The sequence below is a fragment of the Lissotriton helveticus genome, chromosome 10 (assembly GCF_964261635.1).
Source record: "Lissotriton helveticus chromosome 10, aLisHel1.1, whole genome shotgun sequence".
NCBI classification, from domain to species: domain Eukaryota; kingdom Metazoa; phylum Chordata; class Amphibia; order Caudata; family Salamandridae; genus Lissotriton; species Lissotriton helveticus.
Window position 1 is genome coordinate 659,799,128 of NC_136071.1, and position 20,103 is coordinate 659,819,230.

A 20,103-nucleotide genomic window follows, 5' to 3' on the forward strand; every position below is an offset into this window, starting at 1 on the left:
ATGAAGAAGACGACGAGGTCGTCGAGACTGAGGATCCAGAACAGCAGTCGGATCCCGTTTCGGAGCATGACTTCAACTATTACGAAGACAACGACGATGATGAAAACGCCGTCGAGGTAAGGGACGACGCATCGGCCATCGGAGCCGTCGATGACGACTCAAGCGACGAACCAGGCCCGACAGTGAGTACGGGGCCCAAAACAGACACGGAAAGACTTCCAAGGGCTCAGGTCGAGGCATCGCCAACAGGCCTTAGCCATGATCATGTCGAATATTCTATAGCCCCACGTCTCGCCCGGCTAAGAATATATCACACGAGCCATCGGTCGAACATTACCAGTCACTGGTTAAATCGAAACTGAAAGCCATGGAGTCAAGAACGAAACCGAAACTGCTGGAGACAGTCTTCGTATCGAAGAGTTCGGATCCATCGGATTCGACAAAGAAGAAAGGTGTCGACGACCCTGCGGGGTCACAAATAAGGGGTGTCGACCCGAAGATCGGTACGCTGAAGTCCATAACTAAAGTCAGGCACGTCGAACCCACGACGTTGACGGACAGCGACACAAATAAGGGACTTGAGTCTCGGAAGGTTCCCGATCCGAAGCATCGAGTCGACAGGCCACAGTTCGTCAAAGGCCTCGAGCCGAAGTCCAAGGGCGGCTCGAAGGACCACGTCGAGTCGAGGCAGAAGAGCGCGCCTCCAACGCAACAGGCGCACAAGTCGATGCAAGGCCAAAAACATATTGGCGAAAAGACAGTCGGTCGGGCCAATGTCGACGCCAGCCCCGAAGAAGGTCAGTCAGTCGATAAAATTCGGCCTGCCCCCAACTGCACGGCCTAAGGCGCTCGATCCGAAGACGGGGATCGAAACGTCCAAAAAGGTGTCGATGGGGAAACGGAGTCATTCTCTAGAAGAAGACATGGTGTACCAAGAGCCCTCCTATGATGAACAGTCGAAGCTGCATATCGACTCCGACTCTGGCAGACTTACTATTTATCAGAGGAAGATCAGGTCAGAAAATCCTCTTGAAACATACAAAATTCCATTTAAAAAGAAAAGGGATTCTTCCACATCACCTGTCCTTTTTGAGTCGGTAAGATACCATGGCCAGGACACCTCTGCATACTCACCCACACGCACTGATGAGGATATGGGGTATGACTACAATGAAGAATTTAATTACCCTGTGGACACGGATCAGGATGACCAGACTCAAGCCTGAGCAGACCCTGTCGACCCGGGGGAGTCACAGACTATTCCTGACACTCCTTCTTATCCTGTCAAGACTTCGCCAACAGAGGATACAGCTGCGTTTAACGCATTAATAGAAAGGGCAGCACACAATCATGATGTGGAAATGCATGCTGACCCAATTGAAGAAGACTTCCTATTTGACACTTTCTCCACTTCTGACAAATCAGTCAAAACATTGCCAATGTTAAAAGGTGTCCTTAAACACGCAGGAGACATTTTCAAGGAAACCACAAGAGCAAGGGTTGTTAACCCCCGAATCGAAAAGAAATACAGACCGGCACCTATGGACCCTACTTATATTAAGGGACAGCTGCCATTGGACTCTTTGGTGGTATCAAATGCTCGTAAGCGTGCCAACTCACAAACCACTGGTAATGCTCCTCCTCCAGACAAGGAGTCTCAGATATTAGAAGCTTCTGGAAAAAGGGTGGCTGCTCAAGCAGCTAATATATGGAGAATTTCTAATACACAAGCCCTATTAGCCAGATACGATAGGGCACATTATGACACGCTAGAGCAACTGCTACAACATTTGCCTGATGCCTACAAGGAGGGAGCAGAAACACTGAAACAAGAGGGAAAACTCATATCTAACGCATCCATTAAATGTGCGCTAGACGCAGCAGACACCGCAGCCAGGGCCATCAATACAAGTGTCATGCTCAGGAGACAGGCTTGGTTACGCATCTCTGGGTTCAAACCTGAGATTAAAACCACATTATTGAATCAGCCTGTGAACCCTGATTATTTATTTGGTCCTGACGTGGACACAATATTAGAGACGATTAAAAAGGACACTGAGATAGCCAAGTCTATGGGTGCCTTGCAGTCACAACAATTCAGAGGAGGCTCCTTTCGTCGCTCCGGTAACAGAGGAGCTACATGAGGCCAGGCATCCCAGCAGACTCCATACAATAAAGGGAACACGCAGACCACCTATAATAAAAACAATAGAGGTGGATACCGTGGCAACAGCAACAAAGGCAGAGGACGAGGGAATAACACCAGATCCTCCGCCAATACTAAACAGTGACGCCTTGTCACTGCCCCCAGACCATGTAACACCGGTCGGGGGACGATTACAACAGTTCCTGCCAGTCTGGGAAAGCATTACCACAGACAGGTGGGTGAGACAACTTATCCAGTTCGGCTATTGTCTAGAGCTAATCTCCACTCCACCCAACATACCCCCAAGACACCGTCCTATGTCCGCAGAGCACATACACTTATTGCAGCAAGAAGTCATCAGCATGCTGCAAAAAGGGGCCATAGAACTCGTACCTGTACAGCAACAGGGTACAGGGGTATACTCGCTGTACTTTTTAATCCCCAAAAAGGACGGATCTCTCAGGCCAATACTGGACCTCAGGCCCCTAAACCAATACATCTTGTCAGAACATTTTCACATGCTCACTTTACAGCAGGTTCTACCATTGCTCAGTCAGGGAGATTTCCTCGCAACATTAGACCTAAAAGACGCATATTTCTACATACCGATACATCCAGCACACAGGAAATATCTCTGGTTTACCATACAGAATCAGCACTACCAGTTCAAGGTCCTGCCTTTCGGGGTGACAACAGCCCCCAGGGTGTTTACCAAGTGCTTCGCGACAGTAGCTGCGCACCTACGGAGGAACCATATTCACGTGTACCCCTATCTGGACGACTGGCTTATCCAAGCAAAGTCAGCCCAGCAATGTGCCAGCCACATGTCCCGCACTATTCACCTCCTATACAGCCTCGGATTCTCATTAAACTACCCAAAGTCTCATCTTCAACCCGCCCACGTACAACAGTACTTGGGAGCAACACTAGACACTCTGGCAGCAAAGGCAAAGCCAAACTCAGCAAGAATCAACAGCATTCAATTACTGATTCAGAAATTCAGACCCCAACACTCGCTCCCAGCAAGGGTGTTAATGCAGTTGATAGGCATGATGGCCTCCTGCATCTTCATAGTCCCTCACGCGAGACTACACATGTGTCCGCTTCAGGAGTGCTTAGCACGGCAGTGGAACCAGGCTCAAGGACAATTAAAAGACCTAGGGGCCGATTATGATGGCGGACGGACCTGAGTCCGTCCGCCACCATAGAGTAGGAGGGACTGTCCGCAGGGGCAGCGGCGGTCCCTCCGTGCAAATTAGGATGTGACCGCCACCCTGGCGGTCACATCCTGTATTTTTATTATTGCGGCGGGTGCTGCTTGAAGCAGCACCCGCCGCAATGATAAAAATGTAAGTTGTGCATTTGCATGCACAAAGCGGCAGGCACCTCGCGGTGCCTGCCGCTTTGTGCAGGCAAATGCCCCCCATGTGCACCCCCCACCCCCCTTCACCCCTGGGGGCCCGCAACGGGCCCCCAAACACAAATCCGTATGCCTTTACACGGCGGAAATGCCGCCGTGTAAAGGCATCTTTCTGCAGACATCCTAATATGGCTGGCGGTGTCTGATAGACACCGCCAGCCATGTTAAAGCTTTTCTGCCGCGGTCGGAAGGCGACCGCGGCGGAAAAGCTGCGGACTGAAAAACGATCCCCCAGCCATCCTAATCTGGCGGGGGGTCTTTTTCAGTCCGCAGCGGTTTTCCCGCATCCGCCGGCCCAGAGAATGCGGGGAAACCGCAATCGTAATCAGGCCCCTAGTGTTGGTGACCGGTCGCGCATACAACTCTCTGCATTGGTGGAACCCACAAAACCTTTGCAGGGGACGACCGTTCCAAGAGCCTGTACCACAAATAGTGCAGACGACGGACGCATCTCTCCTGGGATGGGGAGCGCATGTCCTCCATTACACAGTGCAGGGACTATGGACGACGCAGCAAAAGAGGATGCACATCAACCTGCTGGAACTGATGGCAATCTTTCTGGCACTGAAGGCGTTCAAAGTACATTTGTGCAACAAAGTCGTGTTGATCCGCACGGACAACATGACTGCCATGTACTACATACAGAAGCAGGGAGGGACACACTCTCCACAGTTGTCACATCTAGCGCAAAGCATGTGGAAGTGGGCCATTCAGAGGAACATATTCCTCATGGCGGAACACCTCCCAGGCAGGGACAACCAGATGGCGGATCTGCTCAGCAGACACAGCCACCAAATGCACGAGTGGGAGACACATCCCTCAGTGCTACAACCGTACTTCCAGCAGTGGGGTCACCCAGAGATAGACCTGTTCGCCACAAGGGAAAACGCAAAATGCCAAAGCTTCGCCGCCAGGTTTCCACGCCCGCAGTCTCAGGGCAATGCGATATGGATGAACTGGTCAGGCATATTTGCGTACGCTTTTCCACCAGCCCCTCTATATACCACTAGTGGCACGCAAACTACGACAACACTCAATGACCCTCATCCTAGTTGCTCCAACATGGGCGAGGCAACCGTGGTACACCACGTTCCTAGAACTTTCCGTGGTGCCTCATCAAAGGCTGCAATTAACACCCAGTCTTTTAACGCAGAGCCATGGAGACATTCAGCACCCAGATCTGCAACAGTTGAACCTTGCAATCTGGCTCCTGAGGTCATAGTTTGGTTACTTGAACCTGCCTCCTGACTGCATGAATATTATCAAGGAGGCAAGAAGACCTACAACCAGAGCATGCTATGCGGCAAAGTGGAAACGATTTGTCATCTGTTGTAACAATAATGACGTAAATCCGCTAGATGCATCAACTCAAAACATCATATGTTATCTGTTACATTTACACAGATGCAATTTAGCCTACAGTTCCATACGTATACATTTAGCTGCGGTGGCAGCTTATCTTCATAACAGGCAGCACCTTTCACTCTTCAGAGTACCTGCTATTAAAGCTTTCATGGAGGGACTCAAACGAGTAATTCCTCCGAGACACCCACCTTCACCTGTCTGGAACCTGAACGTGGTTCTAACCAGACTGATGGGACCACCTTTTGAAACTCTACACTCGTGTGAAATACAATTTCTAACGTGGAAAGTGGCTTTTTTAGTGGCGATTACATCCCTTAGAAGAGTTAGTGAGCTGCAAGCCCTAACTATTCAGGAGCCATTCATCCAAATTCACGCAAATAGGGTAGTGCTACGTACAAACCCTAGATTTATGCCAAAGGTGGTATCCCAGTTTCACATCAATCAAACAATAGAACTGCCAGTGTTCTTCCCAAATCCAGATTCAGTGGCAGAAAGAGCTCTACATACACTTGACGTTAAAAGAGCTCTCCTGTACTATATAGACAGGACAAAACATTTCAGGAAAACTTAGCAACTGTTTGTTGCCTTTTCACCACAGCATAAAGGCAACCCCATTTCCAAATCAGGTGTAGCCAGATGGATTGTTAAGTGCATACAGATTTGTTATCCGAAAGCTAAACGCACGTTAACAGTTTCCCCCCTAGAGCGCATTCAACACGCAAGTTAGGGGCATCCATGGCTTTCCTAGGAAACATTCCTCTAGAAGAAATATGTAGAGCAGCTACATGGTCTACCATACATACATTTACCAAACACTACTGTGTAGATGTGCATTCCAAGCAGCTGTGGGACAAGCTGTTCTCAAGACTCTTTTTCAGACTGCTGGAGCTGGCACGGGCAACCACCACTAAGGGGGAGACTGCTATCCATTCTATGCACAGATATTAATTCAGCAGCCCACATGCCTCGAACGGAATATGCTACTTACCAGTATGCATCTGTTATTGGCATGTATGGCTGCTGACATTCATATCGCCCGCCCTCCTCCCCGGTGCCTGTCGCAGCTGTAGCACTCAGAATTAATCTCTAGCATGGACATCATTTACTGTATCATACTCCATCTCTGCCACAATGGCGAAAAACAATCTGAGGATGGAGAGGATGCCCATGCGCACTATAGTCCAGGGGAGGAGCCACCTATCTCGTGATACTTCGAAGACTCTTCCAGGACAACAATGTGCAATCATCCGGACCCAACACTAGGCGGCGATCTATGCACAGATATGAATGTCAGCAGCCCTACATGCCAAGAACAGATGCATACTGGTAAGTAGCATATTCCTTATGGGTAAATACATCAACTTGTGAGAGTAAGGCAGATTGATGAACATTACCTGATTGGTTCTTAATGCACCTTTTATAAGTGAAGAATGAGGATGCTGTGCTCTTTAGGCAAATAATGTTATTCCAATGGGGAATTTCTAGTGGATCCCACAGTGGTGGTAATTGCCAATCTGTTAGTTCCAACAGTTAGTGAAGATTGATAAGAATTCTAAGTAAATAGTTCTTTACTGATTCCTTTGTGATGTGGCTAAGGGTTTTATCAAGAGGCCAATCGCACAACCTAAAGACAAAAGAAGCTCTAGCATTTCCTTGCAGCCTTCCCACTTTACAAATCCATCTTCTAAAATGTCAAAATGGTTTTGCAATGTGCACCTCTTCAAAAATGATTTGCTTTAGTTGATGTATGTCTTCGACAAACTACCATTATTCAAACAACTTGAATTTACAGAAAACAAACATCTGAAAAAGACAGTTATAGATTCCTTACCTTAGAATTACCCACAGGCGTCAGACTGGATCTGGAGACTTTTGTCTTAGCAGTACCCCTGTACGTTGATAGATGGCGTTGGCGTCGTGTTCGCCAGAATGGCGTCGCTGTGCTTATTTAGCCGCGGCCCTTATGTGCTAACGTCAGTTTTCTTTTTCCGCACCAGCCTAGCAAAGATCTGGCAAAAGTTACCCCTTTATTCACTTTTTGACTAAGCTTTTTTAGACTTTTGTCGACTTTTTTGAGTCTTAGACTCCTGGTGTGCAAAGGCTGTCCCATTGTCGGACCGGATTCTAGACCTGCAACGCCTGCCACAGACTGATGTCTGTGACTGACCCGCACCTCGTGTGCCTGGACCGCAACCGCAATCTGAAGTCGTTTTTCGACTGCCAGGCCATGATTCCAAAGGCTATGCAGGAGTGGTCCAGAAAGTTCTTGGAGGCCCGGCAGTCGGCTCCGCATCGTTTCCGGTTTCACCTTGAGAGGAAGGTCTCGAGACCGGTCGCAGAGCCCCCACACCTAGTCTCATTCCAAGTCCTCAGGTAAGTCGAAGCACAAGAAGGCGGCGTAGAAGCACTGGCATATTCCACATTCTCCCAGTTGGTCTGCTGACGAGACACAGGACCCGGAGTGTCGTCACTCAAAGGTTCTGTCTTCGGTGCCTAATTCTGGGATGACTCTGCGCCTCCCCCTGTTTCCAGGAGCTGATGCGTCCCCTGCCCAGCTTAGTGCATTTTACCAAGCCCTCCACTCCATCTTTAGGCAGCCCGAATCGCCCTGCGCGCCTTATGGCCCAGCAGAGCCGGTTGGGGATCTCTACTCAAACTCTTTGGGAGGATCTTCTGTCGCAGGGGAGGGTTCTTCACCCAAACCTGTCCAGCCTCCACCTCCTTACATGGTGATTGAGCGGCGACAGTTGACAGGTTTTGACCTTCCACTCAAAGTCTGTAATTTCATCTTTGCAGCCAGGCATCCCTCCACTAAAACAGTATACGCCTTTCGATGGAATACGTTTGTGGCATGGTGCACAGCAAAGGCTGTGGATCCCCTTTCTGCCCCTCTTTCAGATTTCCTTTTGTATATTATTTCTTTGACCCAGCAGGGCTCTGCCCTGGTCACTCTTCAAAGCTATCTTGCGGCCATCTCTGCTTTCCTTCGGCTATCAGATCAGCCATCTTTGTTAACGTCACCTATTGTATTAGATTCTTGAAGGAAAGAGATGAGTAATGCCCTTAATCTCCTCTTGTACTGCAGCATTGGGACTTGAACCTTGTCTTAAGTTATCTTATAGTTGCTCCCTTCGGGCCTCTTCACAACTGTCTTCTCTGTCTTCTCACTCTGAAGACAGCTTTCCTTGTTGCCATCACCTCTGCTCACAGAGTGAGCAAGCTTTAAGCTCTTTCTTCTAAGCCCCCTTTCTTCTCTGTGCATCCAGACAAAGTGGTGCTTAGAATGAGACCCTTGTTCCTTCCAAAAGTGGTTACATCTTTTCACATTGAACAAACAATTACTTTGCCCACCTTTTTCCCACCTCCACAATCTTTCTAGGAGGAAAGACTCCACCATATGGACCCTAAACATGTGTTGTCCTTCTACCTTGACTGCACAAAAGATTTCCGGGTGGATGATCGACTCTCCGTTGGCTATGTAGGTGCCAAGAAAGGTCGGGCTGTTCAAAAGCTTTCCATCTCTTGATTCTCCTTTGTATTAAAATCTGTTACGCTTTGGCGAAAAAGGAACCTCCAATTGGGGCTCGGAGCTCATTCCACTAGAGTTACGGCTGCCACCACTGCTCTTGCATGTGGAGTTCCACTCCTTGACATCTGTCAGGCAGCTATGTGGGCATCCTTGCACACGTTCACCAGATATTACTGCCTGTACAGCCAAGTCAAAAGGGAAAGCTATTTTGCCATTTGTTTCCTCAAGGGCTTTCCGGTGTGAACTTGGTTCGCAGACCCTTCTCTGGGGTTGGTATTGCTGGGATATCTATTCTAAGGTAAGGAATCTATAAAGTCTCTTTCAGATGAACAAGTTACTTAACTTTGGTAACGATGTATCTGTAAGAGACATAGGTTAGTTATAGATTCCTTACTGCACCACCTATCCTCGCCGCTCTGCGAATTGACTTCTAGGTACAGGGACTGCCTTGTAAGGCCCTAGCTCTAGCGTTTCAGTGGTGAGTGTCTTCCATGGCTCTGCACTTCTGGCGTGGAAAGTTGTCAGAACTGACGTCAGCGTGCAGGGGCTACGTCTAAATAGGCACCGTGACGTCATCCTGGCGGTCACGATGCAGACAATGGATGCGGAGTCGACCAACACCACCTCTCGACGGGGTACTGCTAAGAAAACATTCTCCGGATCCAGTCTGATGCCTGGGGGTAATTCGAAGGTAAGGAATCTATAACTAACCTATGTCTCTTACAGATACAATGTTACCGAAGTTAAGCGACTTATTCATTAATCCTAATGACCTTGTCAAGGGTTGTTACCCGTTGTCTTTTCGATCTTTAGCACATAACCATGTGTGCAGGTGAATGATAATGAACTACAAGAAGATTTAATGGGTACACTAGAAGCCTGCAAATGAGGGCTATGTTGATCTTCCTAGTCCTATCCCTTTTAGCTACTGGGACGTTATTGCCTAAAATATAGTGACAATCTGAACTCAATAAAATATTGCAATTATGTCAGTAATTGTTTATTGGCTGACTTGATACCTCCTAATTGTCACTTTGTTTTTCCATACTCTTATGCATTTAAATACAGCTATATTGTATGTGTTTTTTTCTCTGTACACATTAGCATGTTGAAAAAAGATTGCTTGTTTTTAGGTGTTTACCAGTGACGATGTAACTGAGGAATGTGTGAGGCTCACCATACTTTATCAGTTTGCCAAGAATGTGCGGTCCCTGCTGCATACCTACCACTACCAACAGATTTTCTTGCATGAGTTTCCAACTGCCTACAGCAAATATATAGGTGAACTGTTGCAGCCCAAATCCTATGGATACAATAACCTGGACGATATATTGGCAGCAATACCTCAGGTATGTTGAATGAAAACCCAATTGTCCTAACCTAATACTACCAGTGTAGTTAAATTACGTATATCAGCCCAGCAGACTTATACTGGGCTTTATAGAGATGCATCTCAGTATGCGCTTCCAGGCATCGCTAACTTAATGTGTTCATGCTCAGTCATGCTCAGTGTTTATTCTTTTAGCTTGCAGGCAAGTTAACTTGTGCATTTGTAGATCCTCTCTGCATAGTTTTATTAATACTGCAACTTTTTTTTTCTTTTACATTTAGGTGGTTTGGATAAAAGGACATGGTCATAAGAGAATTGTGGTGTTAAAGAATGATATGAAAAGTAAGTATACAATTGCTTAAGGTGATATGCTAGTGTTGTGTTACGTGTAGGACATGCTGTTAACTAGATAATGTATTGCTGATATTAAATACGCCTCTTACATTTTCAGTATTTGGGACGTTATTGAAGATGTTTTTTTTTTCCTCAGCTCGTGTTAATTCAACTAGTTCATCACCCGCTGATGCCCTTGATGAGTATGGAAGTGACACACTAATGGATAATCAACAGAAGGAAAGGCCATTGTTCATTGCTTCAATGGAAACTGAGCAAATTGAGTCTTCTGCTATTGGTACAGTATAAGCTATCACACAATATTGATTTTGTATTGCCACTAGCATTTTCCCCAAAACATATCTTACTTATGGAGTTTGTATCATTTGGTGGATCTATCGGTCAAGATATTTGCAAACATTTTCAAATCTGTAGTTTAGGTGTCTTTACTTGTTGCAGTTTATTCGATCATCCCCCGCAAATGGGCCTCTAAATTACGCGAGTAGTAGGTCCTATATTTCTGCCTTGGAAAAAAATTGTTAGCTTTAAAAATTTGATTGGGAGCCCATTATCACAGAGTTGATTTGCCTACAGCCATATAATTTACAGTTTAGGCTATTGTCTAGACAGGCTTGTCTAGAATCTCTCTTTAGCGTCCTCATATACCACCTAGATCTTTAGTATCGACATAACAGCACTTTCCTAATTACTATTTTGTCGGCCCTGCATTATGTAAGTAATTATAGAAGGATCCAATCTCTATAGTAATATCTAGATTAGTGACTGTTTTCTGTATTCTTTCTGAATAACATCTCCTGCCCTGCTTGGTCTAGTTGTGCAAGCAGTAATCTACCTGTTCTGTCTCTTCATAATGCTTGTACCTTAAGCAGACAAGGGGAATGTATGCCCTTTCTGATAATTTAGTATTAAGTTGAGATTTATTTATTGAGCTGGGTCCGAAGATGTGATGATGGAGAGGCATTGTATTTGTTCGATAAATCTCCGATGGAATTTTTCAATACTTCCCATTTTTACTTGCACAGTTTCTTCTTTTGAGAATCTGCCTGTATCCAACTGCACCTATGTGTAAATTCTTAGCCAACCTGAGGGTTCTTGTTCACAGTTCAAGATTGAGTTTTACAGTGTGAATCTTTTCTAGATTCACATGCTGGGCATTAATTCGCCATCTATTGATTTGGTCAGGAACTCTCCTCTTGTATCTTAGTCCTTCTTCTCCCCTCCCCACCCCCTTTTTTTCCTTGGGCTTTAACCGTCCCTACTGTTTGGTGCCTAATTCAACCTCTCCTGACATCAGAAGCCCCTCCCCGGAAGCCTCCATGCGGGGTCACCATCTTCTGATACTGTTTTTCCACCGTTGGGTCTGGAAGCATTGCTGAAGGCTCTCCGATCGCCAAAAGAAGAGGGGTATACTTAAGATTCGTTGTTGACAAAACCAAAGTTCCGGAGGGATACGTGTAAGAAATTGCCCTCTTTTTGCATGGTTACCCCCACTTTTTGCCAAACTGTTGATGTACTTTGATTGAATGTGCCCTGGGTTCCTGCCAACCAGGTAGCCAGGACCTATGTTATTTCCCTAAAACTACATTAAGAGAAAACCCAATTGGCACTCTTTGGCCACATGTCCGTCCCTTGTAAATGGTACCATAGGTACCAAGGGCACTGTGGCCAGTGAAGCCCTCTAAAGGCAGCAACACTTACTGTGCCACCCTTAGAGGCCCTGTACCTTTACACACACTGTCATTGCAAGCTGCGTGTTGTGGTTCAGAACAAAGTGAAGAGTCGACATGGCACACAGGAATGTGTGCGCTGCCTACTGCCCTGCCATAGGTCAGCCACCCCTCTAGCTACCTGCCCTATACCAGTGGTGAGGGTACAGGTGCATGAGCCCTGTACCCCTGCAGTGTCTAAGCAATTTCTTAGACATTGTAAGTTCACTAATGCCATTAAGCGTATATGGCACTGGAAGTTTGTTATTACGAACTCCACAACACCATAATGGCTTTACTGAAAACTGGGAAGTTTGGTATCAAACTTCTCAGCACATTAAACCCACGCTGATACCAGTGTGGTATATTATGAAAAATGCGCTCAGAGGACATCTTAGTGATGCCCCCTAACAAACGACCCAAGACTAGTGTCTTGGCTGAGTGGCTGCTCGCCGGCTGCCACCCCCAGACATGTTTGTGGACCCCTGGGTCCAGAGCCTGCTGCTCTTGGGGTCTGAAACAATGCTCATCCTGGGGAAGCTTCAAAGGCTTGCCACCTTTGTGAGCTACCCAACCACTTGCTTCCTCCAGCAGCTGGCCTCCACCGGTTCTGACCCCCACTTTGGATGGTAAAACCAAGTGAGGAAGGGGATTTGCCCACCTATGCTAACCCCACTCCTCATTGGGAGAGGTGAGGTGAAGCACATCTCTCACTCCCCGCCATCTTGCAGATGGGGGGACCCAGCCAATCAGAGAGGCATATGCCCCCCCTCCCACTGGAGGGTGGCATAATAGGGGGTGTTCCCACCCCAAGGAAGGGACACATTGGTCCTTACCTTTACCTACCTGTAACACCCCTAAATCTAGTATTTAAGGGCAAACCCGAACATTGCCTCCTCAGAAAAGAACCGTCCAGAAGAAGAGTAGGAGGACTGGAAAAGCTGTACTGAACTAAGAAGAGGAGGACGCCCACTTACTTGGCCCTAGCCCTACCGGCCTGTCACCACCTCGAACCTGCTACAGTGAAATCCTGGTGTGTCCTGCAGCTAGCAGCCCTCAAGAATTCGAAAGACCTGCCCTGCCATCTAAAACCAAGACTTTTTCTCCCGTGAGCATAAAATTTGCTCACCCACAGACTTTGGCTCCGGCCAAATCTGCGAGTCTGCGCCCAATGCCCGAGTTGAGTGGCCCCACACCACAAGGAGGCCTCCCCGGCAATCCTGACCTGAGATCTGGTGATCTCTGACCTGCCTCGAATCTCATATCAACGCCTGCAGCCCTTTTCTGGAGGATCCCCGCAACCGGAGCTGGTAAAAAAAACCTGATGCCTAAAGACACCCCTGCCTCCGAAGTCCCACGGCCTTGGGTGGCCCAACCAACAGTGTCCCAGCATCCCCAGGCATCCCAACTGACCTCTCCAACCTGTGGTCACCTCCAGAAGATCTTTGTCCCCGAGCCAGCAGGGTTTGTTACAACCGGAGAATTCCATTGAAATCAACAGGGCACCCGGCGCCAAAACAGCACCCTGCACCCAGCTGCCCCTGTGCAGCTGCGGGTGTAGTTTGGGTGCTAACTCTGATCCCTCTTTGCCCTGAGCCTAACACCAGCAGCTTTGCTACCACAACCTTGTGGGCTGCTCGTGAGCAGCCGCCAACCGCAGGCCCCCTATCCCTCATTGGATAACATTGGGCCTCAGCACTCTGCACCCGGCTGTCCTAGTGCAGCTGGGGTGATTTTAGAATGCATCCTCTACCCTGGGGGAACCCTGGTTCTAACCCCAGAAACCCAACTCCCACAAACAAGTATTTGCCTGTAAACCGAGAACTTTATTTTTTCCCATAGGATTGCACTGACTACTTTTCCTAGAAAATTCTCCTTAGTGTGGAGTCAGTATGTATGAAACCTTGAAAAACTGCAAATGTACCAAAAGCGAATTTCTTACCTTTTGTCTAGAAAATCTCTGTGTGATATCTAGGCATATCTAGGCTTTACTGACCAAACTTCCCAGTTTTTCAGTAAAGCCATTATGGTGCTGTGGAGTTCGTAATAAACTCCCTGTACCATATACTCTTAATGGCATTACTGCACTATCAATATCTAAGAATTGGCTTAGACACTGAAGTGGTACAGGGCTCATGCTCCTGTACCCTCACCACTGGTATAGTGCACCCAGCTAGAGATGTGGCTTACCTAGACCAGGGCAGTGGGTTATAGGCATGGCACACAGGGACTCTTCACTATGTCCTGCACCAAAACACGCAGCCTGCAAAGTGTGTGTGTGTATGTGTGTGTGTATACATATATACATACATATATACATACATATACATATATATATATATATATATATATATATATATATATATATATATATATATATATATATATATATACTCACTGAAAAAACCATAGGTTTCACACCAGTTATAGTTAGGTGGAAATTTTACTCGCATAAAACCATTGAAATTCCCACGTTATAGTTAGTTGGACTCACTATAACTTGCGCGTGCAATGCTCTGCTGATGACGTCACATATTACATCACTCGTGACATGGTCAGTGACATCACTCATGACGTCACTCGTGACATCTCAAATGACATCACTGATGACATCATCCAGTGAATGTGTATCTTTCTGAAAAATAAATATTTTTTATATATGTATATCTAAAGGTTGATGGAAGAATAAATATATTGAGTATATTGCAGTGCTGAATGACAATCAATGTAATTTAAGGCTCACGGGTGAGGTGAACGAGGAGAAAGTGAACTATCTAGATCTCCAAGTCAGAGTAAGGGACGGTAAAATTTGCACCCAACTATACCGAAAACCCACTGCTGGTAATAGCGTTTTACACGCTTCCAGCAGCCATCCCCGAAAACTTATCAGCAATATCCCCTATGGGGAATTTCTGAGATTAAAGCGCAATTGTACTCTAGACATAGACTTTGAACAAGCGGCCACCGAAAGTGTAGAAAGATTCACCAACAGAGGCTATCACCCCAATCTCCTACAGAACGCCCTAAACAGAGTTAGGAAACTACCACGCAGCACACTTTTTTCCAAGAAAATCCGGCCAAGTGTGAACAGCCAGTTCCGCATGATAACTCCCTACTCATCCAATTCCTTCAAGTTGAGATCGATCATGACCAAGCACTGGCACCTTTTAAGGACAGATCAAATTGTGGGACCGGATATACCCGTTACCCCTCTGATCACTTTCAGAAGAGCCAGATCGCTCAGTGATCAGTTAGTACATAGTTATTTGATGCCAGTAGCAAAACAGAAAGGAACTTTGAAGGAGGCATGGGGTTTTTTCCCCTATGGGAAATGTAAAGCCTGTACAGCCAGTAAGAGAACTTTGACTTAAGATGTGCCAGGATGTAAGGGAGGCAGGAAAATTAAGAAATTTAGGTCCTGCCATACTGATCATGCGGTGTACTGCTTAATGTGCCCATGCCAACTTAGATACATTGGCAGCACCATAAATCCAGTGAAACTGAGGGTGTTGGATCACATGCGGGCAATCGCGAATAAAGATTTTTCTTATCCGGTTGCCCGACATTTTGCAATCAAACATAATAGCAACAGGGACCTGTTGAGATATTTTTGTTTGGACTGCGTAGTGGATAATCCAAGAGGCGGAAACAAATTACAGACACTTAGGAGGTTGGAGTCTAGATATATTATAGATCTGGAGAGTAGGATTCCGAAGGGTCTTAATATGGGAGAAGAATTGGCTTCTCACTTGGGCTGATGTAAATAATGATTGTACCTGTGATGCTGAGGTTTTCTCTGTACAGAATATTAGTAACTGTGAATATGAGTTTTGAACAATTGGATGAATTTTGTTGATGCATTCATTGGAAACCATGTTGGACATTGGACATTTTTGAGGCTTACTCACTTTTTCTGAGATTATATGGCAGCATGAGGCTGCCCATGCCGATACACGGCAAGATTATGTACAAACTGATGAGCATATGATACACGTATACTCAGTGACGCTGTGGTTTCATAGCGTTTTTCATCTCAGAAAATTAATTTGTAAAGACATGCGGCGATAATGTTTACAAAATGAATTGTGTGTGTAAATATCGTCTTATTTAGCTTTTCTTTGCATTTGCCGATACACGGCTCTGATTGTCAATTAGCCTCTAATACTATGCAACATCGAAAGTGCAAGTGGTGAACATTCAAAGATGGCGCGCAAAAATAGTTTCGTGCTTTAGTCCTTTGTTTGTGACAATGATCAAACAGACATGGTAAAAAGAGTTTCATCGCGTTTTCGAAAAATGAACACTGACGAAGGGACCTGGTCCCGAAACGCGTTTGTTTGAAATAAACCTGTTGCTGACTGCCAAGTAACCCGCGAGTGCTGTATTTTCTTCCAAAAGAGGGAAATTGGAGCGTTTATTTTACACGCGGGACACCGCCGCGTTACAGCACCCACCGCTAAGAGTGACCCGTGTTCATTGGTGTACAGGAGCTTTGATATAGATATATATATATATATATATATATATATATATATATATATATATATATATATTCTGAATTCTTCTTGCCCCCCACTTGTCGGCAGAAGTCACAGCACAGCAGCAGTAAGTTTTTCACAACTTATTCTTTATTTACACACCATGTGCAGGATGTAGTATATCAAAAAACGGACGGCCTAAGCGTTTCGGCTACTCTAGCCTTCCACTGGACCATAGAGTCCCAGAGATCTAGACCTTATTTTATAGTGCAAAGTAAAAGTACCCTTTTCCATGTCTATTAAAAATCTAGACCAACAACCTTGCTCGTGATATATGGCATATTTTGAGTGCCATTTCGGCTCAACATTTCTGTGAAGTACACATTATGTAAACAAAAAGTCTGGGCTTTCGTGAAAACTAAAGATTCCTGTAAAGTACACATTTAGGGGCAAAAATAAACACAAAAAGTGTGGGCTTATCTACAGATATATACATGTATCTGTATATCTATAAACACATATGGCATGCAATATCCAAACAACCTCTAAGTTCCTCATATCTCCTTAGTGGAGCTCAACAATGCACTCAACTATGTTGAAAATGTACCCCAGTTTGTAACCAGAGATGTCATGTTACAACTTATATATACAACTTTAAAAAAAAAATTCCGAAGTCAATTCATGACCTCGAAATTATGTACACCACGGATTCTATGCAACATCTTTAAAATGTATCAGTTCGGATGATTATTGTTCTTAACAGGGTCTAAATTATTACATTATAGTAAAGTACATTAATTTTCTATGGTCCCTGGGTATCCTGAACTCATTTGTCACAATGATGAATCCTAGTGATGTTTTTACACCTTCTCATATTTACAAGCTGAGAGTAATCATGCCCCTTTATCTGAGATGTTTACTCATCTTACAATATTCGCCCTAATGTGTTACATGTCCCTTTACCACTTCCCTTGACTTCTCAAGTTTAACGCCTATTTACAATTATTTACATGAATGGATCCAAATAGTCACCCTCAATACGTTATCATGTATATATATATATATATATATATATATATATATACACACACACACACACACACACACACACACACACACACACACACACACACACACACACACACACACACACACACACACACACACACACACACACACACACACACACACACACACACACACACACACACACACACACACACACACACACACACACACACACACACACACACACACACACACACACACACACCCACACCACCCCCCCGTCTCTCTCCTACCAGCGTGAAGAAGAAAGTGTGAACAGCTCCGGGGGAACAAAGGAGTCTGTTGCCATAAACCAGGGTCCATTGCTTCGGTGATTTAAAAGCTGTGACCACTTCCCATTTTGTGGCCACGCCCTGTTCCTGCCTCGCAGGTGGAAAGTTTTGAAACGCCACGTCTGCTCCACCGCTGCATTGTGGTCCACCGCAGGGACCCATACAGTGAGGGGTTTGCCTTAAGCATCAAGTGATGGTTCCACCCATGGTGGACGGCGTTCCACTTTCCCAAAAGCGGCCGAAGTGCAGAAAATTAAAAGTCCTTCCTCCGTCCCCCTTAATCAGGCAGCGAAGTACTGCCTCCATCTCTCCCCTCATGTTAGTGAATCGCCATGTGGTTTGGTTCCTGCACAGAGGGGGGGTGACACGGTTGCAGTTTCATGCACACACCAAGAGATTAGCAGGTAAATCCGTGTCACACCAGACCGAGAGGGGTTCACAGCACGACAACACCTACTAGCTGGCGTTAAATATCCATACCAGTCTTTCTCCTACCAGCGTGAAGAAGAAAGTGTGAACAGCTCCGGGGGAACAAAGGTTGCTTTTATTGATGTTAAAAGCGCGGACAGAAAAGTTAGTTCCTGAAACGCTAGGCAGACGCGTTTCATCCTTTGATAGGAATCTTCAGTGCCCGTTTCAGTCTGTTGCCATAAACCAGGGTCCATTGCTTCGGTGATTTAAAAGCTGTGACCACTTCCCATTTTGTGGCCACGCCCTGTTCCTGCCTCGCAGGTGGAAAGTTTTGAAACGCCACGTCTGCTCCACCGCTGCATTCTGGGCATTGTGGTCCACCGCAGGGACCCATACAGTGAGGGGTTTGCCTTAAACATCAAGTGATGGTTCCACTCATGGTGGACGGCGTTCCACTTTCCCAATATGCATATACACACAGGGCCTCTAAGGGTGGCACAATAAGTGTAGCAGCCTTCCATGGTCATTGTGGCCTTGGTACCTTTTACAAGGGACTTACATGTGGCCAGAGATTTGCCAATTTTGGTTTTGCACCAGCTCAGTTTAGGGAAAGAACATAGGCCCTGCGTGCCTGGTTGGCAGGAATGCAGGGCACACTCAAAGTACATCCAGTTTGGCAAAAACAAAAGTGTGGGCAACCATGCAAAAAGTGGCACTTTCCTACAGTCCGGTATTATCTACTTTTACCTCTGCCTACCTTTGGGGATCGTCTTGACTTTGTGCACACTATACCTTACTTTGGTATAGTATATACAAAGCCAGCTCCCTACACTGACAGCCAGCACAAAAATATGCAGCCTGCAATGGCAGCCTTGCATGTGTTTGGTGATGAGTCCCCTAGGGGGGCAACACTTGTGCTGCAGCCCTTCGGGATTCTTGGGTACATCTGGCCCTAGATACCAGGGATTCCATTTACTAGAGACTTGCAGCAGGTGTAAAAGGTATTGCCATTTGGGGGGAAACAACTATACAGTTTTGGGAAAGAGTTGTGGCATTGGGGACCTGTTTAGCTGGAACAAAGTGCACTTCCAGTCAAAATCACATCAAATGTCTGCTCTAACAGGCTGGAAGTGGCGCTAGATCAAAAAATCGTTTCTGTGGTCTTCCAGAGAGAGGGGGGTTCTACTATTTCATATATACATCGCAAAGTATTTACATGAGGCATAAAATCAATTACACTGTGAAGTCAAGCTAAACCTGTGTATCTGACACACAACTTGAGCTGTAACCATTCTTTTCAGTTTACCCCAAAGTGAGGAGGCCTGAATACAATAGTGTATAAGTTGCATATTGTATTAGAAAACATTGGTTCGAGGCATATGAGCTGCAGAGTGTACACTTAGAATTAGATCGCCACCTGGTGTTGGGCTCGGATGATTGCAGGTTGTTGTTGTCTTGGAAGAAGTCTTTGTAGTCACAAGATAGGTGACTCCTCCCTTGGACAATACTGCGCATGGTCATCGACTCCATCCTCAGATTGTTTTTTACCGCCACTGTGTTCGGATGAAAGTTCTCCGCTCCGGCTAGAAAAACTTTTCCAGCAACTTCGAAGCGTAAAAAATTTGCGGCCTACACCTCATGGACAAGACTCCGTTCAAGAGATGCCCGGTATGTCGAGCAAAATTCCCTCATAGCGATCATCATGAGGTCTGCAACCTCTGTCTATCGCCAGATCACAACGAGTCGACCTGCACAGCTTGTACATCCTTCCGATCGAAAAAGACCATTCGGGATCGGAGGGCCCGTCGACACAAGGAGATCAGCACCGGAGGACATCTTCGATGACGAGGTTCCACTCGTCCCTGAAGAAGATTCGCCTGATCTCCAGATCGTATCAGAGTCAGAGGACTTAGATGACTCGATTCCATCTCGTCAACCCGTGAGTACTCTTGCCCCTGCACCACAGACACTGCCCAAGCCAAAGGCAACGGTCAGCACTCCGCCCAAGGGGCCCAGTCGAGACC

The 20,103-nt window shown here is 46.1% G+C and overlaps 1 protein-coding gene across 3 annotated transcripts in view; it reads left to right on the forward strand.

Moving 5' to 3' along the window:
• Positions 1-20,103, forward strand: part of MARF1 (meiosis regulator and mRNA stability factor 1) — a 745,071-nt gene that overhangs the window by 625,251 nt on the left and 99,717 nt on the right. For all 3 annotated transcript variants that reach the window (XM_078663193.1, XM_078663194.1, XM_078663192.1), the window contains 3 exons: positions 9,594-9,809; positions 10,072-10,132; positions 10,281-10,421. In XM_078663193.1, the coding sequence (XP_078519319.1) occupies positions 9,594-9,809; positions 10,072-10,132; positions 10,281-10,421 (418 nt within the window). The remainder of the gene's footprint in view (positions 1-9,593; positions 9,810-10,071; positions 10,133-10,280; positions 10,422-20,103) is intronic.